This window comes from Rasamsonia emersonii (genome assembly GCF_000968595.1).
Source record: "Rasamsonia emersonii CBS 393.64 chromosome Unknown ctg1118621759668, whole genome shotgun sequence".
Lineage (NCBI taxonomy): Eukaryota > Fungi > Ascomycota > Eurotiomycetes > Eurotiales > Trichocomaceae > Rasamsonia > Rasamsonia emersonii.
Genome location: NW_013563345.1, coordinates 64,680 through 92,643, shown reverse-complemented (window position 1 = coordinate 92,643; position 27,964 = coordinate 64,680). Strand labels below are relative to the sequence as shown.

General features: G+C 51.3%; 9 protein-coding genes across 9 annotated transcripts; 3 read left to right on the top strand and 6 right to left on the bottom strand.

Annotated features, from left to right (window-relative positions):
* Positions 1–189: 189 nt before the first annotated feature.
* T310_0184 (Stromal membrane-associated protein) lies at positions 190–2,204 on the bottom strand (the record flags this gene model as incomplete). Its single annotated transcript, XM_013476956.1, has 5 exons — positions 190–1,518; positions 1,580–1,679; positions 1,741–1,785; positions 1,846–2,014; positions 2,096–2,204. The coding sequence occupies 5 exons, from the start codon at positions 2,202–2,204 to the stop codon at positions 190–192; spliced, it is 1,752 nt and encodes a 583-aa protein (XP_013332410.1).
* A 483-nt stretch (positions 2,205–2,687) lies between these two features.
* On the bottom strand, positions 2,688–5,871 carry T310_0183 (Smr domain protein; the record flags this gene model as incomplete). Its single annotated transcript, XM_013476955.1, has 5 exons — positions 2,688–3,088; positions 3,183–3,631; positions 3,837–3,987; positions 4,158–5,784; positions 5,827–5,871. 5 exons carry the CDS (start codon positions 5,869–5,871, stop codon positions 2,688–2,690), a joined length of 2,673 nt encoding a protein of 890 aa, XP_013332409.1.
* Positions 5,872–9,009: 3,138 nt separating this feature from the next.
* On the top strand, positions 9,010–9,912 carry T310_0182 (Extracellular conserved serine-rich protein; the record flags this gene model as incomplete). The annotated part of the gene is made up of 5 exons (XM_013476954.1): positions 9,010–9,058; positions 9,127–9,205; positions 9,275–9,409; positions 9,459–9,607; positions 9,674–9,912. The coding sequence occupies 5 exons, from the start codon at positions 9,010–9,012 to the stop codon at positions 9,910–9,912; spliced, it is 651 nt and encodes a 216-aa protein (XP_013332408.1).
* A 990-nt stretch (positions 9,913–10,902) lies between these two features.
* On the bottom strand, positions 10,903–14,231 carry T310_0181 (Chromatin remodeling complex subunit (Rsc9); the record flags this gene model as incomplete). The annotated part of the gene is made up of 4 exons (XM_013476953.1): positions 10,903–13,175; positions 13,240–13,727; positions 13,787–13,990; positions 14,059–14,231. The coding sequence occupies 4 exons, from the start codon at positions 14,229–14,231 to the stop codon at positions 10,903–10,905; spliced, it is 3,138 nt and encodes a 1,045-aa protein (XP_013332407.1).
* Positions 14,232–14,785: 554 nt separating this feature from the next.
* T310_0180 (uncharacterized protein) lies at positions 14,786–16,510 on the top strand (the record flags this gene model as incomplete). Its single annotated transcript, XM_013476952.1, has 4 exons — positions 14,786–15,019; positions 15,076–15,216; positions 15,277–15,562; positions 15,627–16,510. 4 exons carry the CDS (start codon positions 14,786–14,788, stop codon positions 16,508–16,510), a joined length of 1,545 nt encoding a protein of 514 aa, XP_013332406.1.
* A 1,121-nt stretch (positions 16,511–17,631) lies between these two features.
* Positions 17,632–20,506, bottom strand: T310_0179 (C6 finger domain protein; the record flags this gene model as incomplete). Its single annotated transcript, XM_013476951.1, has 6 exons — positions 17,632–18,629; positions 18,694–19,289; positions 19,353–19,560; positions 19,615–19,862; positions 19,948–20,060; positions 20,126–20,506. The coding sequence occupies 6 exons, from the start codon at positions 20,504–20,506 to the stop codon at positions 17,632–17,634; spliced, it is 2,544 nt and encodes an 847-aa protein (XP_013332405.1).
* A 4,060-nt stretch (positions 20,507–24,566) lies between these two features.
* Positions 24,567–24,883, bottom strand: T310_0178 (uncharacterized protein; the record flags this gene model as incomplete). Its single annotated transcript, XM_013476950.1, has 2 exons — positions 24,567–24,713; positions 24,743–24,883. The coding sequence occupies 2 exons, from the start codon at positions 24,881–24,883 to the stop codon at positions 24,567–24,569; spliced, it is 288 nt and encodes a 95-aa protein (XP_013332404.1).
* A 222-nt stretch (positions 24,884–25,105) lies between these two features.
* Positions 25,106–26,427, top strand: T310_0177 (Copper fist DNA binding domain protein; the record flags this gene model as incomplete). The annotated part of the gene is made up of 2 exons (XM_013476949.1): positions 25,106–25,162; positions 25,234–26,427. The coding sequence occupies 2 exons, from the start codon at positions 25,106–25,108 to the stop codon at positions 26,425–26,427; spliced, it is 1,251 nt and encodes a 416-aa protein (XP_013332403.1).
* Positions 26,428–27,019: 592 nt separating this feature from the next.
* Positions 27,020–27,699, bottom strand: T310_0176 (uncharacterized protein; the record flags this gene model as incomplete). The annotated part of the gene is made up of 3 exons (XM_013476948.1): positions 27,020–27,217; positions 27,340–27,525; positions 27,634–27,699. 3 exons carry the CDS (start codon positions 27,697–27,699, stop codon positions 27,020–27,022), a joined length of 450 nt encoding a protein of 149 aa, XP_013332402.1.
* Between the last annotated feature and the right edge of the window lie 265 nt (positions 27,700–27,964).

The following is a 27,964-nucleotide window of genomic DNA, read 5'->3' as shown; positions in this document are numbered from 1 at the left end:
AAAGCTAATATGTTAGGCATGTCCTGTACGTATGTACTATGTATGTATGTGTGTATGTCCACTGTCCACATCAATGTCGATGTCGATGTCGATGTCATAACAGAGTGCAAATATGAAGAAAAAAAAAGGTCAAACAAAGTATTAAGGTTAAAGAAAAAAACAAAGAGAAATCCCACCCATCTCGTCTCTTCACTGCCAAACGTTCGAGAAAAGATCATCATTTGCTGCGCTGAAGCTGGTTACCGGTTTGCTGGTTAGAGTGTTGTCGCTGCTCGAAGTCGGAGCAGCACTGGCCCAGCCGCCAAAGTCCTCGTCTGCGGCAACGGTGGGAGCAGGTTTGCTGGCAGCAGATGTAGCCGGCGTGCCCCAGCCGGCCCCGATGTCGTTCGCTGTCAACGTTTCTGGAACCTTCATCGCGCTGGAGATCGTTGAGGTAGTGGTGGACGGCGCTGGGGCCGGATCTGGCGTGCTCCATGCGTTGCTTCCCCATGGATCTATGCTTGCCGATGAAAGCATGCTGGTGACAGCCGACGTAGATGTGGTCGCCGCCGCCTTTGGTGCGGATTTAGATGTGTCGGAGAATGATGAGGATGAGAGGTTGAATACGGAGTTCACATTCGTAGCAGATGGTGGTGACGTGGGTTTGGAAGGTGGAGATGGCGTCGTTGTCATGGTCGTCGTCGTCGTCGTCGTCGTCGATGTCAGGTCGAACAGATCATTGGCAGCCGACGATTTGGGAGGGTTTGGTTTCGACGCTGACGCAGTGGTCGTCTGAGAGAAGCTAAAGTCCAGACCATTCGAAGAGACAGACGAATTCCGTGCCGCAGGTTTTGGGGGCGCATTGCTCGAAGCGATACTGTCGAAGAGATCGCCACCACTGATCGAACTGCTCGGGGATGTCACCTTGGGTGCTGCGGGCTGAGACTTTGGACTGGTGAAGCTGGCTAGGTTGGAGAAAGGAGACGTGTCCTGTGCCTTCTGAGGCGCCGGGGACGATGTTGTCGTCGACGGGAAACTTAGGCCGCTGAATGCGTCCGTCAAGGCTCCCAGATTTGACGACTGCGACTGCGAAGACGACAGATTGCCGAAAGAAGACGTCCGCTCATGCTGGGCCGGCGCCGGCTGCGGCTTCGGGGCCGTCGCATACAGAGACAGGATGGATTGTTTCAGGTCAGGCCGCGACATTCCCGTGGATCCACCAGAGGTGGGTGCAGTGCTCCCTGGACGACTGGATGGAGTGGACTGGCTGCTGCCGAAGAAATCCAATCCTAGCAATGAATCCGCCGGTTTGGTCTGTTTCGCCGCAGGTTGGGCAGGGGCCTTGGAAGCGGGAGGACGGGTTCCCGCGGACGGATCTGTCGTGCTCGGTCGTGCAGGAGGAGTCGCGATGTCATCTCCGAAAAGGTCTACGGACTGTTGCTGTTGTTGTTGTTGCCGGGCGGGAGGTTGGCTCGTAGAGGATACACGCTGAGAGGCTGACCGCTCGAGTTTCGCTTTCTCCTGCACAACAGACAGGGGCTAGAAAGCGCGTTAGCAAGATATACAGGCCAAATAGAGCTAATGCTGGTCTAATACTCACAACGTCGTCACCATCGTCAAGGGTGGAGGGGTCGGGCATAGGTCCGTCCATCACCCATCGCTTTGACTCGTACTTTGTTCGAATGAAGTTTTCGATCTTGCTGTAAGAGTCATCGTCAGCAAAAATTTAATAAGCAATCCATAGAGACAAATATCACTTACGCCTCTGAAGGAACATGGCCCGGCCCCAATTTCGCTTCCCAGTATCTGCGCACAACCATCCGTCAGCACAGTCACCGCAAGATATATCTGCATGGGGTCACGGACTTGTTCGCTCTGGCATTTCCCCATTTCATCACGCTCTGTAACTGTTCATCGGTCCACGCGTCCAGGTCGACGGACTTGACTCGACTGATATGGGTGCCCATGCCCCTGTGGATGCCCGAGCAGCGGATGCAGATGAACACGCCCAGATTCCAAGAGGCCCATCGTGGATCTAATCGGAATCACCATAAGTCAGCAAAAAATAGGTTCATTCTAATAAGGCGACTGGGACATAGAAAGATAGGCCACCTACGCTTGTTCCGCTTGCAATCGGCGCAGATCTTGTTGGGCTCTAACTTCAGCAGATTCTTGATCACCTGCTGGTTCTGCGCAGCCCGATCGGGGGTGGGACGCCGTGACATGGCTGCAAGGAGAACAAAAAGAATGAGGGTGAGAAGAGTGTGCCAGTCGGAGCAGTTGGCAGACACGAGGGAAAAGGTAATAATCGATTCAGGACACCCTTGATGTCGCGAAGTGTGGTTTAGTAAACTTGGGATGGTCTCACTAAGGTTGGCTGCCCGCCGGGGCTGCGGGCAACCGGGCGAGCCGCCTGCGCAGGCTGGAGTGGCGAATCATTCACCATTCCTTGTTATCTTGATAATCTTGATCAGTGGTTCGAACGCATAAATCTAGATGTTCGATATTAACAACGGCTAGAATTAATCTCCCTGATGTGTCCAGAGCAGCCTCTATCGATGTATGACACCCCATATGCTGCCCTCCCAACCAATATTCTGGTCTGGCACCAATTGGCCATTTTCACTCCAAATATACAACCCAACGAGACTCATTCTTCATTATCCATGAGTGACCTCTCTTATAAAGTCCAACCTGCTACAATGACTTCACGCCTTCGCCTTCTCCCGTTGCTTTTCCCCGTCGTTTGACGGCACTCTCGACTCGTCCTCGGTGAATTTCAAGCTGATGCTGTTCACGCAGTGTCTCTCGTCCGTCGGCGTCGGGAATCCTTCGCCCTGGAAGACATGTCCCAGATGTCCGCCACAATTGCTGCAGACAATCTCGGTGCGCTCCATGCCGAAGGACCGGTCGACGTGTCTGGTAACCGCCCCAGGGATAGAGTCAAAGTATGCGGGCCAGCCGCAGCCGGAATTGAACTTGTGCGCGGCCTTATAGAGCGGGGCATCGCAGCCGGCGCAGGTGTAGATGCCCTTGGATGGATAGTGCTTGTCGTATTGACCGGTGAACGCAGGCTCAGTCCCTTTTTGACGGAGGACCCGGAATTGCTCTAGAAGAGGAAAGTACCAACCAATTGTCAGCATAGAAACGAGAGATGGTGAAGTAATAAAGATGTTCCATCATAGACACATAACACAACATACCTGGGCTGAGCACCGCCCTCCACTCGTCCTCGGTTCTCTTATCCGGATAAGACATATTGTCGTCTTCGGCGCGGACGCTGGAACTGAAGAGCGATCCCAAAAACGATATGAAAGATGCGGATTTCAGAACTGTGGCGGTAGTAGGCAGGCGACTTCTGAGTTGTCGGTGATTCTGCAACGATCGCGCAGCCGCCGTTCTCGTCACAGAAGTATTAGCGCAGGCAGAATTGGTGGAAATAGTTCGTCTTATCGATGACGTCTGTGTCGGAGACGATATCAGTTGAACTACTGTGGTACGGTGAGAGAGTTGTTGACGGAGAGGATTAAGCCGGAGTCGCTGGAAATAAAACATGGGGATGGGTGACGGCTGGTTTGTATCTTCAAGTGGAGAGAGCGCTGGTATAGCTAAAGGCGGAGGGGCTCGACAAGTGGGATTTGCGTTTGAAGCGCTGAGATTAGTAAAAGTCGAGGCCCAAATTGACGAATAAGAGAAAACAAATAATACACCGACGTATGTAGCTCAAAAATGACAACGTGATTTCTCAGAGAGATGCTTGTCGGTGTCGCTCGGCCACCGTCTTGCAGGAGATTCCAAATCCCGCGTAATTAATCTTACGTCATTTTGCGGGGAGAATTACAGGCAGCGCAACATACTTTGAAATCACTTTGAAGCATCGCCATCTCAGCCACAAGCAAGCAGAAGTGGTATGATTAGACCTTATCCCTATTGCAGAGGATGTGCCCATTCTTTCATGCAGGGTGTGATATGAACGTAGAGTAGATGGAACCAAAATCACAACCAAAACTGCAGAGTTGTATAGTAGCAAATACAGAAAATGTCACGAAATAGCGCCGAAATACTGCGGGGGTATCTTTAGAGCTCATCAAGAAAACATCACATAAATTCCGCATCACAAAAGATGTCAGAAAACGCTGTTCAACGACGCCGAACCATGCCAGTCACTGTCAAGACACCTTCGCCAACCTCTACTCTCCATCCCTCTCTTGCCAGCATCTTGCCGACAGCCGGTCCCAGTCGCGACGTCCCGTCTCGACTGTGTCGTCCAACTCCAGTGACAATTCTGTAAGGGTATCGAGCTGCTCCGCCTCCCGGCCCATACTTGGAATCTCCTAGAGAATCCCACCATTGGGAGACTCGGGCACTTGCGATTCGGACAGCATCTTGCACAGAGACACCGTGCAGATCAAGAACATCGGAGGTCGACTGTGAATCGACCAGGGCATCTGCTGCAGCAGATGCTTCTCTCTTCGCCTTTTCGATGTGATCTCGCCCAACCGCGGAGTAATATGCCGCGGCACCACCCATCAGGCGGTCCGATTTGCTTCGGCGATACGCCGCAGATGCCTTTGCGAACGCATCAGCACCAGCGGTAAGATGAGCTCTGGCAGCACTCTGGGCGCTATCGTAGTCGGAAGCAATTCTCGGACTAGCAGGAGGTTTGACAGTAACCGACTTCTCCTGCTGTTCGGTAACCGGAGACGGTGCATTGATACGGATGAGATCCGATAATTGAGGTGCTGAGGGCTGGACTGTCATTGCAGCGGCCAGCTCGTTGGCAGCAGAAATCGAGTTCCTCGTGATTTTGAGCAGTCCTTCCAAGGTCGTAGCCGGGATAGTGGGGAACTCTTGCGCGAGCTCCGCGACTTGGGCCACTGTGACAGGATCGTCACTTCTCGAGGCGTCATCCTTGGGTGCATGAGATGTCGCTAGGAAATGAATAGTGGCGGACAGTGACGCACCATTCGAGTGGTACGCAGACGCGACAGTCTCCTTCTGCAGGACCGGGAAGGTTCTCGAGCATATGAATTCCACATCCTTCTTGCCAGCATCCCACTTATTGGCCACAACGGTTTCGGACTGGGGGGATGCCACTACTGAATCAGGGCTGGACGGACTGGTGAGAGCATTATTAACTTTGGTCTTTCTGTTTTTCCCCTTCTTTTTCCCATTGACGCCAGAAGATCCCTCAGCAAAGCCGTCAATACCTTTCGGAATGGAGACCTTGAGTCCATCGTCTGTGGGACCCTGTTCCTCGAAGAAGGCCAGGTTGAGGAGAACGTCCATTGACCGGTCGACATCGTTATCGCACTTTGTGAGCGTATGTTTGATAGTGAAGGCGTCCACTGATGGGAACATTTCCGTCAAATAGGCGGTCTTCTCCTCCACCGTCATGCCGGTCAGACTTAGTGACCCGTTGGAACCGACAATGTATGAAGCCTGGCCGTGCGGTGACGATCGACGGTCATTGTTCGTTCCTTTCTTCGTGTCCTTCTGCTCGATGCCCAAAGAAGAAAGATCAGACTTCAAACTCGTGATGTCTGTCTCCCGCGATCCTAACGTGTCATTTCGCGACGTGCTGGGCTCAGAGATGCCATCTGGATCCAACACTCCAGCGACTCCCAGACCACCCGTGCCGGACGGGTCGAAGGGGAGATCCTGCTGCTCTTCGGCGGTGACCTTCAAGGCATCAAGCGTGTCATGGAGCTGCTTCACGTTTTCGGGGTCCGCCAAATCAAAATCGGAGACGATTGCGCTAAATAATGCCGGGTCCAATGGGGGACAGTATTGTTTTTCGAGATCCTAGAACACAGACAATATTTAATAAGCGGGCCTCCGAGGTACTCGTGGGGGACCAACATGCAAGAAGCCGTCCGTTCTGTCAGCCATCTTCAAAATCGCCAATGGTGTGTCGCAATCTTGGTCTGGATTGTAGGGGCATTACTCTCCGACAAAAGACGAAAACGTAGGCGTCAGGGTCCAGATAGTCTGGAGGGTGTACAACAGGATGCAAGCAAGTGAGAAAGTGTATGCCCTGGTAGAATGCACAAGGAGTGGTGTCGACGGAGATGGTGGGACGGGGCTTAAACCCCGCGGGTCCAGTTATAGCGCAGGCGATGTCAGCATTAGGTACTTCCCTACTACCTACAGCAGAGGGACGACGAGAAAGATAACCCAGGACAGCATCAGCAGGCCGTTTCCTCTGCTTTTTGTTTATTTGCATTAATTATATACTAGCAAGATTTTCTGGATTGATATTTTTAAAATATATTTGATATCTTTGCATGTCCCACTATGAGACAAATTATTCTACTCAGGTATAAAGCAAGAAACCCAGAACATACGAAGTAAGCAGCATTGGTCTCGTATTAAAGAAAATCGTCAGCGTTCCACGGTTCTATCCATCATCTGAGACGCCATACAAAGAACCCCAATTGTCTGAAGGAAAGAAGTCCTTGATTAGAAGTTCATGATTTTTTTAGGGGCTTCGCCGGTATGAGTGTGGAGCTCAAGTCTGTGCCTCGTCTTCTTCCCAAGTTATCGAGGTGTACGGAATATTACTATAGTAGTCTATTATTGCTTAAAAGATAGATAATATAGTACCTTATTATATGTGCAACTTCTTTCCTATAAAGTCCCTCTTAGAATATTGTTGAAACTAAACCGGATCGAATGGCCCAGAAAATACAGTTTTATCAAAATGCATCATCCACTGCCATCAACCAGTTTTGTAGTCGTGAATCACAAAGCCCCTTTCATCGGTTTTTTATCTTCTAAAGTGAACTGAGGACTTTATACCCTAACCTCGATAATACTGCGCATACTGTACGGCGTAATGGAATAACTTTCTAAAGGAACCCTTCCATCTAGAATTCCTAGTTAAAACTGTTTTTTAAGGCCTACCAACTTGTGGCCTTGCCGGGCGAGGGTCTTGCTCTCTCTTGTACGGAGTACTTAGTGCAGGAGTGGGACCAAGGCTACCTATTCTAAAACCTGTTGGGCTTGGTTCCTTCGGCAGATGAAAAGTAGCTATTAATAGTTATCAATATTCACACCAACATGGAGTACCCAGGCAAAAGAACCTATATATATAGTTACAGGGTTACACCGCTGCGTTGTCAGGACAAATCCACTTGTGATGGGAATGCGGAGTACAACAATACTACGGAGTAGTTGTGCTAGAGACAGCCCTACGGGCTCTTAATTGGATCCAGCGCAGAAAAAATGTTGAGATGAGATTGTCGAGGTCTATTTCTGGCAATCATAAATTCGGTCATACCGGTATCGATAACGAACTCCGCAGTCATAGGGTATTATTGGACATCCTTGTCATTTCCAATCAGCTCACCTAAGCTTGCAGACAGCAGATCACAGCTCGGAATATCAATAATACGCGATCATGTAAGAACAGGGTTACAGCTGCCAAATGATGGTTAAGTGCAAAAAAGGCTCTGAGCTTTTCGGTCAGCTATCGGCCTGTAAGAAGCTAAGAGCTCGGAATCGGTGAGACACGGCGAACGTGGAGCCTGTCAGGAAACGCCACGATGAATTGGGCTTGTTTTTCTGGAATGCTGCTATTTATTGCCAATTGGTATCCCGAAAAAACTTATCAACCACTCCACCAATGTTTAGAGTACGGCGTAGTCCAAATAATAAGCGTGAGTATGGAGTATATTCGACATGCGTGCTTCGAATTAATGACACTGCCACCTCGCGTATTTTGATCTCGGGAGATTCCGTCCGCCCCCCAAAAATAATAACATCGGTGCTTATTTAGTGGACTGGGGCAAGGCCAAGAACTCGAGTAAAACCAGGGAGACAGAGCCTGCGAGGGCCTTTCTTTCCCCCCATTTTTTTTCTTGCTGCTGAGGCATGATCGTCATGGCCATTGTCTGATTGTAGGCCTGAATTTGTCAATTAAGGGTTGTAACACGTTAATGTGCTGCTGGGGGTTTATCCCCGCTCCTTGCAGAGGTCCTGGAATAAGTAATAGCAATAGCGCCTAGACTTGCTATCTGGGGCCAATGCAACTGTGCCAGTGGGGTCTGTGGTGGAGCCTTCACACCAGAGGAAAACAGACCTACTCCGATTAACATGCACTCTAGGGCTGTTAGGTTAGTAGCTACCTAGGTACTCCAGAGGGCCGTTTCAATGTCTTGCAGGCCGACACTGCCCTGATCCTCTTTCTCTTGGCAGACGCTTGGGATAGGAAGCGGTTGGCCGAATGTCTCAGGTGGTCTTACAGGAATGAGGGTGCAAAGTTGACTAATTCGTCAACCAAACCTCGTCAGCCCTTCCAAGTTGACTGTCCAGGTTGGCTGTTCTGTGTGTGGCGGCAAGGGCAGCCATTATCAGCTGCCATGGCATGTGTATCGTGATCTCCCGTGGCGTAGGGGCTGTTCGCAGATCTCTGGAAACCCGGCGTTTTTGTTCCACTCCTAATGGCTGCACGAGACAAAAAAAAATGGCATAATCTGTTATCCAAGACATGGGGTGGCTGCCAAGCCCCCATCCAAAGAAGCCGTAACTTCGCTATCGTAAACCCGCCGGATCCCCTGGAACCCAAAGGCGTGGCAGAGCCGGTAGGGCTCGGATTGGAGAATCGGGCTGTATGATCCTGTATCGGCCCCTTTTAGTGGCTGTGATAGCCTAAGATGGGTAACAATCGATCGCGTATCAACGAACCAGGATCGCAGGAGCTGCTGCTGGACACACTAACGTTAGCCTGTTCAGACATGTTACCAATATCAAGGGTGCAGGTTGCAGCCCTGCCATGCCAGGGTCCATCCAGGATGGCGCCCTCGTTTCTTGTCAGAGCGAGTGGATTGATTTAAAACGATCGTATGTCACGGTGTGCCCAGGGGCAGCGTCCGGAATCTGTTTTATTCCTTTCATCCTGTGATTATTATTTTCCCAGGTTCGTTTGATTCTGTTTTCTGCCGAAAGTCACTCACTTGAGCATTTCGATCGTTTCGTAGAATATAGAAAGAAAACTTCAATCGTTTTCGTTTCTCCAGTTGTTTCAAGATGCAGGTCAAGGTCGCCGCTGCTCTTGCGTTCGCCGTTTCTGCGTCTGGTGAGTCCATTGCAAATGATGCTTCAATGCAAACAGCGACTAAGGAAGAAGCTAACACTGTTTCGCAGCTCTGCAGGTCCAGTACCCGGCTCAGGGTTCCGAACTCGACCTGACCAAGCAGAACACCATCAAATGGGCTTCGGTTAGGTGAGTTACAGCGATGAGTCAACTGTATATAGAAGATGAGAGCGGGAGACTAACGCGTGATAACTTCAGCACCGACCCTTCCTCCTTCGACATCTACCTCGTCAACAATGCCGTTTACCCCCCGGTGAACCAGCTCATTGCGAAAAACGTCGAGACCTCCAAGGGCTCATACACCCTGGACGGTCTGAAGAATGTGCCTGCCGAGTAAGAGAAATGGTCCACAGAAGGTAGATTCCTGCTAACCTCTTTACAGCAAGGGCTACCAGATCAACCTGCAGTCCGACTCTCCTCAGAACACTGGCATCCTCGCCCAGTCCGGTCAGTTCAGCGTCGTTTCTGCCGGCTCCTCGACAACCTCTGCGTCGTTCACGGCTACTACGGCCACTGACGTGACCTCTACCTGTAAGTCCAAGCTGGAGACCGAAAACCATTTACCTTCAAGGATCGTGTAACTAAGACATGCTACAGCCACGAGCACTGGCTCGAGCACCACCCTCACTACCACCACCTCCGCCAGCAGCAGCAGCTCTGCCTCTGCTTCCTCCAGCGGCGCTTCTTCCAGCTCGGCCTCCTCGACTGCCAGCTCTAGCGCCCACGCTTCCGGTGCCAACGCCTCTTCCACCAGCACCCCCAATGCTGCCGGCACGTTGTCTGTCTCGACTGGCGCTAGCAGCCTTCTGCTGGGTCTCTTTGCTCTCTTCATGTAAATGCTGTGAACTGCAGTTTCTTCCCTCCGGCATCCGTCTCTAAGGGCTTTCATAACCTCCCTGGATCCAGCATCAGGATAGGTGAGAGCCTGATCTTGATCTGATCTGACGATGGGGGAGACGATGGATGGAAGGGAAGAAAGCATCTTTGTGTCACACAAGAAAGAGAAGGAACAGGGAAATGACTTTAATTTCTTAATTTACTCTTTTGTCTTTTGTTTTTAAATTCCTTTTTGTCCTCTTTTCTCCCCCTCTGGGACCTGGGATACACGGTATAATGCAATAAACCAGGATGACTATTAGCAAGGAGTAGCACTTTCTCTTCTTTTTTCTCTCGACTATGGTTGAAACTCAACCCATCCATAACGGTATCTGGTGTATAGAAAAGAAGGGGATCAATTATCACATCGTTAATAATATTTCCCCCTCACCCTTTGCTATATATCTAGGCTAGGCTTCATTTTTTTTCTGTGCAGAGTTACTACTCAGGCTAGAATTAACACGAACGTCCTGAAACAGAATCTAAACTGATGGTCCATGCTGGTATTCCATCACCACTATTTTTAATTACTGACTAACCGGGAATTAGTGTACATATCTCATAGCAAAGCTGGCCCCCAGATCTAGCTAGTCTCAGTTTCATTTCCTTTTCGAAAACCCAGACTCCAGATGCTAATGATGATGCAACTTGCGAACAAGACCTCCCAGATAACAGACATGACTCACTTTTTTAATCCCCCGTTCCCCACTCTCCGGAACCGGAACGAACTTTCACGACGCCAGAAGAACCTGCAATCAAAAGAAAAGAAAAAAGCCAGCCGAAAGGTTCAGATCAGGATCCATCCTTTCAAGGGAAATGGTATTATTCATAATACATGATGTAAAGCATAGAAGAAAAGAGGTGCCACGATCCCATTCGGTCAGGAATTGTGGACGAGTTAAGAGATCGTGCCTGACTCATTTGATCAGCGGTTAACAGAGGTGACGCGATTATGCCTCCTCTTTGTCAATCAAGATGATGAGATCTGTCAGTATATTCCGCAGAGAGCGATTGAGATCCCAAGACTCAATGATCTTAGTACGATGGTTCATGAACAAAGCCTTCTTCCACGGAAGGTATCCAAAACGCTCATCGGAGTTCTCATTTGGTAGATTCCACGCAAGATTGCGCAAAACGAGAGCCGCCTTGTACGCGACACCGTACGGCTCCCCGTCGACATCGAGTGGCGTGTCATTATAGTCCCACGTACGAACAACACGAGGTTGGAGGATCTCCCGTTGCGTGCTAGGAGGCTTGGCATTGGGATCACGATCTTGCGGCAGATGAGACGCGACATGCTCGGCAACCATAGCGGTGTCGTCGCTCGGGCCGCTAGACTTGAACTTGGTGCAATTGTCCCACTGGCATGTATGGATCGGCTTGTCGGCCTTCTCGAGATTGTAGTGGGCAGGCTGATCTAATGGTTTGAGACCCATGTGATCCTCGAAAACGTGTGAGCGTAGTTCCTTTGGTGTGGCAAACGCACGGTTGCACTGCTTCGATGGCTGAGTATCGTCGGTCCACTTGCAGTAAAGATAAGGCCATCCGTCGAATGTGCGGGCAGTCTCCAGCGGACGAATGCCTTTGATGATGAATTTCGTGGCACTGCCTGGACCGTTGATGACTTGAGCTTGAGCGTTAGTGAACGTGGTGCTGACGTTCTTGATGAATTCCGCAGCGGGAAGAACACCACCGCCTGGCAACCTGGCATCAGCAAATCGGCTTTGATAGCCTTGCCAGAGGGCAATCTGGGTGATTTCGCAGTCAGGGTCTTCGACGAAACAACAACGGAGCCATCGTGAGCTACGTTCGGGTTCAGGAAGTTCCATGAGGGCTTTGTAAAGCTCCGGCGGCACTTTCGGGATCTCGCTAGGAGGCGGTGCAACCTTTTCCTCTTGAAGCACAGTTTCTACTTTGTTGGGCTTGGCTTCGTAAGACAGCAAGCTGACCATTCGCCGCATAAAGATTCGCGGAAGGCTCCGCATTTCAATCATAGTTCGCACGTTTGGAGGACTAAGTGTGAACTGGTACCAAACGTCCAAGGCACCGCTCAACACGTCCTTATCTTGTTCAATAAGTGTGAAATAGTACAAACGCTGCAGACTCTCTTTGGAGACACGCTGCATGGCATCATTGGGAGTCGGCGGTTCTAGCTCCGTCGAGAAGTGAGCGAGAGCAGAAAGGGCACGAACAATATGAGCACGATCCTGCGATTCAAGGCAACTGAATAGAGAAATGCATAGAGGATCGTCTGGATTTGTCCGAAGATACTTCGTCACCTCTTCAGCGATGTCGAGAGCATCATTTTTGAGTTCATTAAAACGTGGGTCCTTTGGAACATTGATCATAATCACGAGAAAGTCTCTGAGCAATCCTTGCGCGCGCTGCGTGAGGTAGAGCACGTTGTCATGCAAGAGACACATGTTTCGCAGAACCAGCATAGCTTCTGAGATATGCCGAAGGTGGCGACTGAATTCCTCTGTCTCGACCGTGTCATTAGAGTAAGTGACTGGAATCTTCCTGATGCGGTCGAGAAGGTCAGAGGTTCCTTCCAACGAGTTCAACACATTTACTTTACTCGACAGGCGGCGACTGGTGTAGTCGCGTTCCCATTCGACTCCGCTGCACAAAAGCGTAATCTCCATAGCCTTGGCCATCAGTGTTTCAGCAAGTAGGGGGAAGCCCTCGAATTTGAATTTATCCCAACGCTGGTTGGAGATCTGAACTAGGTGGTACAGCGCAAAGTCGACCTCATCCGGAATCTCAGACAGGAGACCGTAATAGCAGCGCCTGTAAATCCCGTCGGCTGGGGTGACAGAGTTAGAATCGAAGTCCACATGCACGCAGCATTGGAAGTCCTTACTCCTTGGGATCTCAAGATGTTCGAGAGGAAAGTAGGGATCATAAAAATCAGGCTGCTGGCCTGTCTTGCTCTTGTCGTTCTGGGCGGCGAATTGGGCAGGGCGATTGCCAGGAGTCACCACCTCACGTGTCGACATCGGGACCTGCTTCGTATCCTTTCCTTCGAAATGCTCCGGATTAAAGTTGGCGCTGGAAGGATTAGATGACTGATCCAAACCGGCTGACTGAGAGGACGCTGGTTGGGGGGAAGCAGTATTGTGCTGCGTCGGGGTGTGGGCATGGGTGGCGGAACGCGTCTGTCTGACTGGTGCCGTGTCGGGAACAAAAGGCTGATTCGCCTTCGGAGCCTGTCGCAAGCCCTCTGGTAGAAGTAAAAGGTTAGTGAGAGAAGCGGATATACAGAAATGGCTGAAAGGAAAACTCACCACGAAGGGACGAACGAGTGTTGGTAGCCATGTCGGGCTGTAACTGAGTGGATTCAGAAGGTAAAGACGATGGCTGTAGAAACTGGTCAGGCAGCTCGTCAGGGACGACTTGCTCTTCGCCAAGGAGAGCCACGTAACTTTCAACTGGTTCGTCAATGAGGAGACTTGGGTCGAGGAGGGGGTCCCACTGCCCCGCGTCACTGCTGCCGCCGACGCCTTGCGAATCTGTCGATAAGGTCAGAGGTGCCGCGCTCGCTTGCTGCACCTGCTCAGGTAGGTAGAGGCTGAAAAAGCCCTGTATCGCGTCGCTAGCCTGGCTTGGATAGCGCTGCTGAAGCAACTGCTCAGCGGTGAAGCGACGCGACTCGGTGACTGCGCGGTAGTCCTCGACAGTACGCGATAGCAAGTTACCGCCGACAGGAGGTAGTTCTTCAAGGAGGTTAACGGTGGGAGGCTGGCGCCCGTGGAGCTTGTAAATCTCGTACGCGCTGGGATAAAGTATTGTCAGTAGAAGGCGACTTCATCCGCAGTCACCCATGGTACTAACGCGAGATTCTTGAGGTAAATTTCTTTAACTTGGAAGGACAGATGCCCCTGCAGGCGCAGGCCCTCACACAATTCCTTCCAGTTCCTCGCGCCGCTATCCGGGTCTGAGAGAACGTCGTATCCGCCCGCACGAGCTACCCTTTGAAAAAGGTCGAAGAGGTCGACCACTCGATTGCCCGCTGAGGGCCGAAGATTGAGCGCAATGCTGGTGATAGAATCGAAGTTAGCCAAAACAGTTGCGGGGCGATATGTAAAAAAAGAAAGTAGACGAACCCCCTTGCTGCGCAAAACTCCTGTAAGTCGCTCTCGAACTTGGCTTTGGATGCCGGTAGATTGTCGAGCAACGACCTCGCCGTGGGCTCCGCGGCTTCGTTGCCTTCGAGTTCACTGTCCAAACAAGAAGACCGCGAACCCAGCGCGTCCGGGACGGAGTTATTCCGTTCCATATTGTCACGTGATGGCAATATGGGACCAGAGCAGATAATCACGTGAGAAAGGGTGTGACAGGTGCAGATGTGAGGTCCGTGTCAACACCGTGTGCTGGAGGCATCAAGATGCGTTGTGAGAGGAGAGGGGAGGAGGAGAAAGGATAAAATTTCTTTTTCAAGAAAGGGCTTTTTATGTGATTTTTTATTACGCCGAGAGAAACCTGCGACAGTACAGTACGCACAGGATCTGTGCAATCAATCTACTATGGGCAGCTCGTCAGTGCATAGGGGCCGCTGCAGGCGTGCGGCTTTGTTCATAGTTCAATTATGGTGTTTTATGTTCTTGCAGCCTGTTTGAGAGTGATATCTGTTGTCTAGACTCAAATATGGATTTGATATATGCCTCGAGGGATGATTGGCCCTGTGCGTGTGTCTGTCCTGTGACTTCTCCGGGTCCGGGACTATGCCTCCCACGGCACCTTCTTCACCTAGGAACGCTGAAATCCATAGAGATTCTCTTTCCACATCGAATCTATCTCTTCATACATTTGAAGGGTCTGGTGATACAGGGCATGTCTTCATTTACTCGACAATTGGCCCAGTCCGTTCCGGTTGCCCATTTCGCGCTGGGCAAGTATTCCCAAGCCATAACCTCCATCGATCATAATGGCCCCGTTAATTGGAATCACCTGCATGGGAATGGGGACCTAAGTGTTGTGTTTGAGAAACACTCATTGTCGGCATCAGCAACGTCCTCTGGACACGAGACACTGTATCTCAAAGTCATTCATGGTCAACGAAATCTGGTATGGCTTCCTAGCTTGGCCTTTGGGAAAGGGTTTCTCACGGATTCCCAATATAGGAGGAGCTGGACCTCAACTACTTGGCTCGTGAGGCCACGCAACAAGCCCTGTCGAGGCAGGCGCGTAGCGTGAAACCAGTGGTTGCGGTTATCGTGAAGTTGCCATGTATAGCAATACGATATCCTGGCAGGGTTGGACAGGTCCGTGTCACCATCTCCCTGCGTGATTTATACTCATCCTGTTAGGTCTGTCGATTTCAGCTGAAATTTTCATCGGATCGTGACTACTACACTGCCCTGGCTATATTGAGTGAGATCAACTGCCCGTTCACCGAACCTGCTGCTAGCCACACGTCGCGGTCGACCAGTTTGAGACCAGCATCATCGTCCTCGCAAATGATGATGTCTGTATCATCCTCCTTTGCACCCCCCGAGGATTGGGGATACCAGTCGCCTGCGATGAGTGGTTTGAATCCTCGAGGCAATGGGCTTTCCAGAAGCCAATCAACCGTGGGCAGCTCCTCTGAGACAAGGTCGTCCATCAGTGGTAATGGATAAATTCTCAATACTTATTGAATTGATCAGAAGGCTAACCTAGGGATTGTCGAAAGCGTCCTCCACGCGGTCCTCCCTCTCGTCCCATACTGCCTGCCACCCGAATGAGAACATGGCCCCTCCTATGAATAATACAGCTGAGAATGGTTCTCGACCAGTAACCCAGCATCTTGGGTCCACAAGATCAGAAGTAGGACTACGTGGTCACGGTACTTCTCAATCTAACGAGCGACCTACCACCGCGCCAGCTTTCCACGACCCCCAAGCGCTGAATCAGGCCTTGCCACCAAAGAGAGAACTTCCATTCTCACGACCTGGGAACTCATATACGTCTAGCAAGCTTTCTTCCACAAAGCCTTCTAGCACAAATGGGACCGGTTCTGGACTTCAAGCAGACATGTTAGACGGATTGTCATCGACATCCGGATCCCTGTCGCGACGAAGCGGTCATGAGAAACTGATCGGTCAGAATGATGCTGCAGCAAGTTCCCTAGGCCAACCGTTCACTTTGAAAGAAGCAGAAAAACGATGGTCAGTTAACCAGGACCAGGTCCTGAACCAGCCGTCTGCGACGTCTCGATCAACTTCTTCCCCAACAGGTCGTCTTATTCGTTCAGCTACGACGGCCTCTCACCAACCAGGCTTTCATTTCCAAAGCCCACAGGCACAGACAGGCGCATCTCCTATTTCAAATGTACCTTCTGATCTTGAGTCTCGTCAACAATCAACAACCGTTGCTAGTAATGACACGATTTCCATCCCTCTTCCCTCGCAAGCTCCTATCAACTCTGCAGACCTCTCTTCATACTTGGAAATACCAGAATCGGAGCGATCCGCCCTCGTAGACTCATGGATCTGCGAACAACTCGAGGATGACGGATTCGTCACCCTCTGCCAGGACGTCGAACGCGTCTGGAGGCGAATCGCTTTCGGGTCTTGACTGGGAGACAGCACGCCTATACCTATGCCTATACCCCTGTATATTTTATAGTCAATCCGTAGAAATTATTTCCTTCATATGATGTAATTTTCACAATTAAATGTTATTTTCTCAGCTAGCCAGCTAACTAACTAACTAGTTACCATTCTCAATATATAACACCGGATTCTACAGAAACAGAGAAAGTAGTAAAGTATCTATCTAGACAATAACAACAACAATCCGTAATAATAATCCATGGTATGTTAGATGATAGTACCATTAATCAATCAATCAATTAATCAATTAATCAATTGCCTAAAACTCCCATGATACGATATGATTTGTATTCAACTCGCTGCTCCACATACGAATCATACGAAGAGGATGATCGATGAGAGGAATTAGTAACATCTAGCTAGCTAGGTACCTAGGGTAAGTATTCTTATTCTTACACACAGACGTTATCACACACACACACACAGAAAAGAAAAACACCACACATTTGCCAAGATCAGTCATTCTAGTGTAGGAAGGAGAAGAAAATTAAAAAAAAGTAGAGAAATACAGGAGGGAGAAGGAAGACATCAGCGGGGGAAGTGGGGGGAAAGAAGACATGGATTGTGTCGCCATGCTTGCTTGGTGTCCTTGCTTGGTGTCCTTGCTTGCTTGTGCTCGCTTTCAATCCATGTAATCTGACCGACCCTGGCTCCCTGGCTGATGGGTAACAAACAATTAACAAAATCAAAGAAACAGCATAATGACATTCCATCCATGACGCCATAAGCGAGCACTTTTGTTTTTTCGTTCTTTTTTCCCCATTTGAGATATGCGTCTTGGGAGACTTTCCTGCTAGAGAATAGAATGAAATAGGGATGTGAATAAAGAATACAAAAGCAGAGCTGATTTGCCGGTAGAAAGAAGGGAAGGGGGAAGGAGGGGACTTGGGAGAAATGTTTATGTTGAAAGCATGGTGCATGAGAGCAGAGAGGAGCTAACAACCGCCCTGAAACATGATGCAAAGCAGCTCAGTACTTTGCAGTCATCGACTCTCTGACATTGCCAGTGAGACTTGGAGGTTCATGAGGCGGTATATTAGCGCAAGAAAAGGTCTTGGATTCGGGACACCCAAAAGCAGTGATTCAACGCTTGCCGGGCCCCCTTGCAATGACCTTCAAGTATCCCCTCTTGATTGCGAGACTAAAATCGACATATGCCTGAAGCTGAGACTGCAGGGAAGCGATTGCAGAAGCCGTAGTACCACCAGCTGCTGATCCCTCACCGCCAGCAGTAGTAGCAGGTGGTGAAGAAGCATTTGCCGCCGCCGCACCTTCGGCTCCGACAGCAAGGTCAGCCAAGTGTTGCAGCGAACGCTGTTCGTTGGGTCCCACGATGGGTGGCGGAGCACTGCTGCCGGAGTTCGCATTCGCATTCGCATTAGCATTTGTATTTGCATTGGTATTCGCATTAGCATTGGTATTGGTATTGGCATTGGCATTAGTATTGGTATTGGTATTGGTGTTGACATTGGTATTGGCATTCGCATTCGCATCCGCATTCGCATTCGCCGTAGAGATCTGACTAGCTCCCGTCTGATCGTGAGGACGTTTGTCTGCTATCCACGAACGGAGGCAGCTGTCCCAAGCGGGAGTAGCAAACAGATTCTCAAATTCGCCGGCCTCGGCGGTGGCTTTCTCACGACGATCGAGGATCTCCTCGACCTTCGCCAGCACTTCCCAGCAGAAGCTAGAGAAGAGTGGTAACTGGGAGCCCTCCAGAAGGGTCAAGGTGGCTAAGACCAAAGAGTGCATGTCGATAGGGGACGAAAGACGATTGGAAACATCTTTGTGCATTTCCTTGACAACCGCCTCCGCTGAATGGAGCACTTCGTACGGCGTAAAGACATACAAGTGACGAGACATCAGGAGGTTGAGAGTCCAGTAGACTTGGGGGCCTAGTGCCTGAAGGTAACCTTCTGGAACGTTGGCTTCGTCACTCTCTGTATGGGCACGCTCGACATCAAGAGCCCGGTTGAGCTGGCTGATGAGCACGGCCTTGAAAAGACGTTTAATACCCGGGTTGGCGTATTCCTCTTCTGTCAAAATCAGCTCCATGACGGGGGGAAGAATGGTCGAATAAGCTATACGCCAAATTCCAAGTCAGCAAAGAGTCCGAGACATTCCTCTTCAGCTTCGGTCACTCACCTGCGAGCTGCGTCGGTGCTAAGCCTAGGAGCTTCAGATCCGAAGGCACGCCGATCTCATGCCAGACACCACCCATGGTATCCCGCTCTCCCATCCCTGCGTTGTGCCAACGGCAGAGAATGCTGGAAACAACCCATCCGCGTCGGGCAAGGTTGGCATCAGAGTCCACTTCATGTGGATCGAGGTTCCGGTTCTTAACCTGGCCGAAGTGGTGTGCAATATCGTAGGCCAACCTTGCCAGTGATTCAGTCAAAAAAGACTTTGGCAGGCCATTCTTACCACGCAAGTTGTCGGGACCCCGCGCGTCACAATCCATCACCATGAGTTGCAGAGTCTGCAGCCAGATAAAGTTGACGGCCGTGGATCGCAGCGCTGAAGCCTCTCGAAGATGGGCATAAAGCAAGTCTTGTGCATCGTTCATCGACGAGACGTTCTGGAACGAGCTCTCGACACGTCCGAAGTTGGTGTGAGTAACGGCATAGAAACTATGCAGAAACACTTCCTGGAGGGACCGGCTACACTGGTGCAAGATTTCTAGGAAACGGTCCTTCGAATTAGGGAGAATCGGAATAATCGGATGGATCTTTTGATAGTAGCTGTACTCTCTGTTAGACTCTGCCCTTTGATCTTCTGGTTTGAAGGGACCCTAAATAACATACGCATTCAAAGCGCCCTCATCCACTTGGACAGGGACGGTGTCTTCACGAGCTGGCTGAGACACTGCACCCACTTCTGGCTCTGCGTTCTCACCTGTCGCCTCGCCTTGCTCCTGCTGAGAAGCAGTCCAGAACGGGTGTGAAATCTTGTTCGTAGGAAGATTCATGTTAAACAGGTTGTAGGACTCCGGGTTTGTAGTGGCAGTTTCCCCTAAAGAGGTGTAAGCGTGACATTTGTGACAAGAGTAGAGAAAGGGTCACCCACCGACAGAGGCTTGTTGCACACGAGGAGCAAAAGTGGGCTGGGGGAAAGCCGAGCCATGGAGCCCCTCAGACATCGAATAAGTCCGTTTCCGACCTAGCAAGCTGCCATCCATGGGAGGAGAGAAATCGTGGTAGCCCCGCGGGGAGGAGACATCGTTCATGGGCTGATACTGCATCTCGTGATGCGCCATCGACGGCTGCATTTGAGACTCCAACGTATTCAACCGTTCCGCTAACTCCTTGATGTATCTAAGATGCATCTTTCAGCAAGCTGAATAACCATCTGACAAGGTATGGACCCCCAAGGCGAAGGACCAGCTGCTGATCCACCTACCCTTTGCTAGGACCGCGCTTCATGGGGACGCGACTGAATTGACAAGCGACACCGAGACGGCGACAGTTGGAGCAGGTCTCGACACCGGATTCCGAGGTGGCATCGCAGCGAACCTGTTTGCGACAATGACCAGTTAGCTCGGCTGTGTCTGTCGAGGACATGGAACGCAACGGCATACCTTCTTGCGTCTACACTCGTCGCAGGCCCGGGACACCTTGGACCGCTTACGACGGGCACTCTGGTCGCCATAGCTCAGGTCGTGATTGGGATCGACGCCAACCTGCTGATTGGGAGGGAAAGGAATCATGTTGCCGTGTTGTTGTTCGGCAGAAGACGCGCGACCCATCTCAGAAGCTCCCGGGTTGGACGGGCCCAGCACCATGGGCTGCCCGTGATGGAGGCCGTTACTCGAGCTGTCACCCAGATTGGCGCCCGCAGTCTCTCGCGACAGCTCTGCGGAGAGAAGCTCATCGGCGGTGAGCTGACGGTTGTAGTACTGCATGGTGCCTTGGCTCATCTGCGCCGCGTTGGGAGAGGGATACGAGGGCGCCGGAGGCATGTCGGAAGGCTCGCGCGAGTTCATCGTCGCGGAATCACCGTCACGACGCGGTGTTTGGGGGCGTGGTTGATGGAGCGAGTCTCCGGGGTGAAGGGGGGGAGGAGAGGGAGGCGAGGAGTTTGGAGGAAGAGAGCTCTCGGCCATTGACAGAGGTGTGTTTTTTTACAGGCTAATTTTTACATGGGCGGGGAATGAGTGCCTAGCGCGCCAGGGTTGGGCGAAGTCCAGGACCCCTCGAGCATCGTTACGCGACAAGAAAGAAAGATGGGAGACTCGAACTGCGACAACATGGCTTTGCGGATGGAATATAGTTATTTAGCTCTCTTTGGATGATCGCTGCGGCGGAGATCCGGCCTTTTGTTTCTGCGTCCAGCGAGCGTCACGGATTAATACTATTTCCAGCGGCTCCCTCCTCCAGTTCCAAAAGCCCAGAGCGACCATCTCAGACCGTCTGAGATCGCTCGTGAGACTGCCGGGCAGCTGGAGAAAATTGTTCGGGCATTTCGGTCACTATTCGAGACCGTCGTCGCCCTGCAGCTTACTGAATTGTCTGTTGTGTGTGCATTGTGGCGATCACTTCACCTATCCGGCAGCGCCGGATCATCCACAGCGGTGTCTCGACATCGACATCCACTGTTGACTTTCTTCTTATTTTTTTTCCGGTCAGGCGATGATGCGCGTTCAAATAGGCAGAAGCCATTTCATATTCAGCCAGAGTCTTATTGGTGTTCGTGCTGGTGCACCATCCAAATCTGTTCACCTCCGACACGAACAGATAGGACAGTGATCTCGTGTACAGCGTATACAGAGCTTCTTCACCCCGTTCAAAGCAAAATATTATACGGAGAAAATCTCTCTTGTATTTGTAGACTTGAAGATACATCTGGCTGACTCATCGTGCCGTAGAATCTCCCCGATGACTCATCTCTGGGAAGAGTGTACTCAGTACAGAATACCAGACGCTTCTTAACGTCTCTCTCACTCGGTATCAATTATTTTCTATGACGCAGGTGTCACTGTGAGGACGCAAGAGCTGACTAAAGCCCCGAGTGTTCCGAGAAGGCCGGACGGATGGCCATAGAAGGATCGATCGTTAGCTGTGCGGCATACTCTGTAGCTCGGTGCTGTGTAACGGCACTCGGACTTGCGGGAAAACTGCTGAAGTCCAGAAAGCAGATGGACAGAGTATGACAGACAAGCATAGAGATGCGCAGTTAATCATCCACTGTGCAAATGGAATTCTATAGAGACAGGTAGACCTTCATGGCCTTTTGACTCATCCTCTGTGCAGACCATACAGTAGCAGTAATGAATGAATTACAGAGCTTGCTTATACTTGGGATCGAAGCTATTATATATATACGGGTGCATGCCTAGTACCGCTAAGTATATATGGAGTATGTACCATGCCACTGTTGCCGACATGTCCCTTTTTTAGCAATCAGGCACGCGGTCAGTTGTTCCAGAACGATCTAGTTTAGCCAAGGGCCTCTTCGAGGTCCAGTTTGAGATGCAAATCAACAATTATGGCAGCCAAGAAGATGAAACGAGAACATGAAACAGGGCTCAAGCCTTATTGGGGCCAAAACTCCCGCTAAATGCCAGGAACAGTAACGACAGATCGGATCGATGATGATCAAGGGCAGAATCGCAGATCCTCCGGTGAAAAATTTTTTTCTTGGCATCACTAAAAACAGATCTCTCTGCGAGTATGAGATAGAGTTCATGGCTGGTTGTGCGTTCTGTGCTGGTTGTCTAATGGACGGGTAGGATATTGTGCTGACGTCGAGGCAATTGACATAGTCGGGGTAGCGATCCCACCCCGTCTAAGTCAACATCACGATCAAACAGGGAAGAACCAAGCAGGGCAAAACACGAGAGAAAACAGCAGAAGTACTCCGTATATAGAAGCCCGAATGACAGCACATCGGTGAGTGGAACTGGATGTCTTCGCTGCCGTAGCGCCGTGGATCCAAAGCCGGCCCGGATCGGGGCGAGTACGGAGACCTATCCCAAGTAGGAAGCGTGAGGTCGCATGTGGATTCTGGGGACAGACTGCCGCGACAGGTCCCCAAATTCGATTCTTCGCGGCCTGGTTTTAGAAAATGCGTTAGGTCGAGATTAATTCGCAGTGAGGGAGCCACACAACGACAGGCTCACTGCCTCCTAACCACCTACTTAGACAGGCAGGTGGCTATTGCCGCCGCCAACAGTCCCGGACTGTGTTCAGGCGAACCTTGGCCTGCTGCCGTCCCGCATGTTCCCTGAGATGGAGAGAGATCGCCGTCCAGCCAAGCTGCCAAAGGTAGACCGCTGCTACCGTTCTCACCCGGCCTGCAGATCACACGGCAAGTCCTCAATCTTGGTGACGCGCTGGACGGAGAATATTTGGACCGCGACTCGGCGCATGGATGCCGTGCAGGATCCATACTACACGTAAAGTCACTCCTGTGTATCTATCGTCGTCGAATGACAGCAGAACTATTCCGTACAGAGTAGCCTGACAAGCCCGGTCTGGAGCAGTTCGGAATCGGCAAGAGAGCCCGATGGGAACAGCTGGCCGGCAGCTGGCCAAGGGCCAAGGCTGGGCGCTGCGATGGTGTGCATCAGAAATCCTTCTAGAAGCCTGCCGAAATCAGCCCAACAGCAGGAAGGAGGGGGCCAACGCCCCAAGCGAAGGCCCCTCCTACTCTGGAGGAAGCATCGCGACTCCCGTTTGGGCACGTTTCTCTGGGTTTAGCTTCGCTGGGGCTGCCTGGGCCAAGTGTCAAGCCTGGGGCCGGCGATCCTCGGATCCTCCACAAGGACCACAACACACGATAGCGATGCACTATCAACCTACGGCGTGACGCCGCCTAGAAAGAACAAGTATTACTAGCGAAAGAATTACGGAGTAGAAGAAACGCTAGCGAGGCCTGAGCCCCAGCAAGGCTCACACCAGACCCTGGCGTGAATCTGGAGCCGTTAGCTCGACTGCAGTTCGTTATTATCAGGATCACCTCGGGCATGGAGAGACGTGCGTGGCCTATATAATCGAACCTGGAAGTCGCCATCTTGCTGAAGCATAAAGAATTGCACGCCCAGTCCGTCTGGATCATTCTCTTCCTCCTCTCTCAATAAGAACAATAATCGATTGTCTTGTGCGAAGGTGACCTCGTTTCTCGATCTGCCCACCCCACAGTCCGTCCATCCATCGATTTTCGCATACCAAACGAGTGTGTGCGGTTAAATCGCTTCTGAAGAATTTTCTACTGTGATCGCACAAATCTTTTTTTTCTTTCCTCTGATCGATTCGTTTCGGCGGGACGGCCACTTGCTGTCCTGCATCCATGGTTCAGTGCCCAGTTTGCACACCGACAAGCAGCCCTGGACCACTCATCGGTTTCACTGCCTAGGGCACCGAGATTGCAGGCAGTGTTCCTGGAGTCTGAACTCATCAACCTCCACCGCGACCAACTTGATTGATCCTGCCTGGGACGGTCATGGGGGTGACTGCCCAGGTGCCTGCCCGGTGACGCGCCCATCCCGCCACCGTTCCTGCCCGCGTGTGGCCCGTGCAGGCCTGGTGTCTGAGTCGCTCTTTCCCCGTCTGGCCGGCAGCAGCAACCACGGGCGCTGCTTCCTTCCTGGCTGTGCGCCCTAGAGGAGGCCTGGCTGCACAGGGTCCCGTGCCACCCCAGCAGTCGTGAATACTTCTTGCCACAGTCGCCTCGCCCTCGCCCTCCTCCCCTCCTCTCTTCCTTCCCCTTCCTCCCTCCCCCATCTCCCAGTTATCCCCCGTACGCTGGATTCTGAGAGCTCGCTCCATCTATTTTGGCCGCCACTACCGATATTTGGTGTCCTGTCTTACGGCCGGCGCCAAACGGTGCGTAGGCTCTAGGCCCCCCTCGCCTTTTTCTTTTTCCAATTCTGCTTTCCCTGTTGCGCGTCGACTCCATATTTGTCTCCAGACCGTCTCGTTCCTTCCGCACCTGCTATCCTCTCCCCGCGCAACCAGGTCTTCCAATTGCAACGGAGTTTGGTTTCTTCATTAACGACAGTCTACGAGATACCCGGCGTCTTAGACTATTCTTATTTCTTGTGCTTGGTTTCCGTTGCTCTTCTCTGAACCTCTGCGTTGCTCGTCCCGCTGGCTTGTGTGACGGCCGTGCACAGGTGCAACGGATCTGCCTTGACGGCAATTTACTCTCCCCAGGCTATCGCCACCCTGCAACCTCGTTCTTTTTGTTTTCTTACCTTTAATATTCTTTCTTTCAGTTCCTCAATTGCGCGTCGTCGCATGTTCCCTGTCCAATAACCGCGGCAATGCTCATCGATGGCGAGAAGTGGGCTTGTGAAGCTTGCGTCCGGGGTCACCGAGTCAGCAGCTGTCACCATAGTGGTATGTTCATTGACATGTTTCTTCTTAAACCAGTGCTGACATTTGAAATCAAGATCGACCCTTGACCCACATCAATAAGAAAGGCCGACCAGTCTCTCAATGCGCTCACTGTCGCGGCCTACGCAAGTCAAGAACAACCCACGTCAAGTGCGAGTGCGGGGATAAGAAGGACCACACTACCAGCACCACTACCAACAACAACAACAATAACAACAACAATGCCCACAGTCACTCCGACGCCAATCATGCTGGGGGTGACAAGGGAGATCACAAAGGTCAGTAGTTCTGGCGTTGCGCGCGAGTGCCTCTGGCGTCTGACTTCAAGACAGTGGAAAACCGCCAGCAGTGCCGCTGCGTTCACGGGCAACGCTGCAGCTGTGCCTTGAAGAAGGATCATCACCTGGATCCTGTCCCCGAGACGGGGCTGCCTCCGACCCAGTCCACCACTGCCGTGGAGCCCAGGAAACCCCGTCTGACGTCGACCAAGTCGGAGAGCACCCTCACCGTCTTTCGGGATGGCCACCACAAGCCAATGCACAAACACAATGACATGGCCCACAAGTGTGGATTGCCCTACACCATCCCGAGGTCCCATACCGTCCATTCGACAGACTTTGCACAGCGCTCAGTCGACCATCTGCCTTTGACACACAACAAGGCAACTGATCTCACGGCAGGTGTGGATCTGGATGTGGACCAGGGACCTCGTGGGCCTCAGCGGCTGGTCAAATCCGAACAAGGTTCACCTGAGTCGGCGCCTGTCCCGGTTCTGGAACAGATCAGCACACAAATTCCTCCACTGGATCTCTCGTCCTTCGCGCCCATCGCCACGAGCGCTACGACCGACTCGCCGTTAAATTCGATGATCTTTCAAGACCCCTACCAGGAGTCGTGGCTTCCGTCGCCCGATACGGACGCCTCGCTGGGCTCGACCGCGTTCAATGCTCCCTCTGTGGACTGGTCTAGCTTCCCTCTCTGCTCGTCGGGTGCGACTGCCACGGCGAGCAGCCAGCCTCCGTCCTACGCTAGCTACGACTTCAACAACAACAACAATTCTAATTACCCCGGGCTGGCCGCCTCCTCGTCGGGTGAAATTTCCGAAGTGGACGAATTCGGCCCTCTCCCGAGCCTGGGCGCGTCCAGCAACGATCTCCATGATCTGCACAGCGTCAGCGATGGCTCCGATGTCGATCAACTCCGTCTCAGTTCCGCTTCCTCGTTTATAGGGTTGCCCCAAGCCCAGCTGCTGTCGTCTAACAACCTGGAGTCGATCGACATCGACGATTTCCTCAAGTCCGCCAACGAGTCGACGGCCGCACTGGAGCAACAGCTGCAAGCGAGCATGGGGATGGAACCAAAGTCGATCCCTGCGACGCAGCAAGATTACTCAGTTGCGCACACCCAGAGCTACTCCCAAAGCGAGCCTTCGATCTGCCTTCCACTGACCGCTCCTCAGAACGACATGAATAATGATATGATATGGCCTGTGTCCTTGTTTGACTCTGAAGAGCCGTTTTCACAGCCTCCGTGGGCGAACTAGTCACTCTGGATTTTCGCAGACAGCTTTCTCCCTCCGGAAGGTTATATTTTCATGACACGTTACCACCACCTCCCACTGCGTCTTTAATGACCTTGATGAGAGATGACGATAATGTGTTTTTCTTCACATACCAGTTCAAGCCCGGACTTTGGTACTTTTTTTTTTCTTATTTGCCAATAATTGACACTTTTTTTTTTCGAAACACCCGCATGCCGTGTTTTCTGTTCCATCCGGGTGGCTTTATTTCTCTACATCGTCTGCGATTCAGATGTGTCATGTTTCCCGCGTTGGCTCTCTGTCTCGTATACGGCGTTATATCGCGCGGTATCTGGAAGGCATACATTGGAAGAAAAAGGGTCCTTTTTCTTCCGATTATCCGACAGTTACTTGTTGAGCGCTTTTTATTGGAAGCGTGTCTAACTCGAGTGGTCTATACGATTTGGGGGGACTTGTGGTCAGAGACATGTGTGATTTCCTGTTTTCTTGCAGATGCCACAAAAGAATAGAGTTGTCTGTTTGCTGTTCTAGCATTTGAACATTTCAGCGATTCCCATTAGTCGGTTTTATGCAGGGCAGCGCTTGGAAGCTGTCTTTAATTGCTCATCTGACTTGGGCGAGCTGGCTCTGTCGCTGAATGTACATATTTCCTGACATGAGCAGTGTTAACCTGAGATGATTCATGGACATGCGAGTTGTGGTCGAAGTGGAATAGACCATCACCATCCTTGCAGTGAGACGATCGATTAGGAGCCGAATATGGACGCCTTTCGGAGGCTCGGAGCAGACCAATCTATGGCCTATGCATGCCAAAAAGCTTAACAGTGGATCGTGTCGCTGACACTCGATCCGAACAAGCGGTGTAGCCATGACGACGTGACCACGACGCGCGGCGTGGAGCAAGCGCATACATACATAGCAAGTCGTATCAACCGCAGATCCGTCACGCGCCTGGACAAGACATGGGTGGGCCAATGGGTAGGAATTCTTCTGCCTCCTGGCGTCGATCACCGAAGCTTGACTTGGACTGCGAAAAAGCTTCGCAGGCTGGGCTGGGTTGGGCTGAGCTGAGCTGCTGAGCTTGAGGCCAATGGGCGGGCGCTATGCATCCTGCATCATGTATGTACGGAGTATGTCACCCATGCCCGCAGCCCAGCAATGCAGCATACATCATCCTCCGTACATAATATGGAGTACATACATACGTACGTATGTGCGTACGCACACACACTCACGGCCCATACGGAGGATATGTATATGTATCTCAGATTCCATGGTTAGAGGAATTACGTAAAAATTTCCTGCAACCTGCGACCTGCAACCTGAAACTAATTTCCATGGGGATATATACGAGGTATTGGAAAGAAACCCAGAGGGAATTTCGAAAGCAAGCAAGCAAGCAAGCAAGCAAGGGGTTAGTTGAGTGTAGTGTAGTGTAGTATATTTCCAATCAATGCTTGAATTGTATCTAATTATCTATATATCCATGTATTCTTGCCTTACTCAATTCAGTTCAGCTCAACTCAACTCAGGACGATTC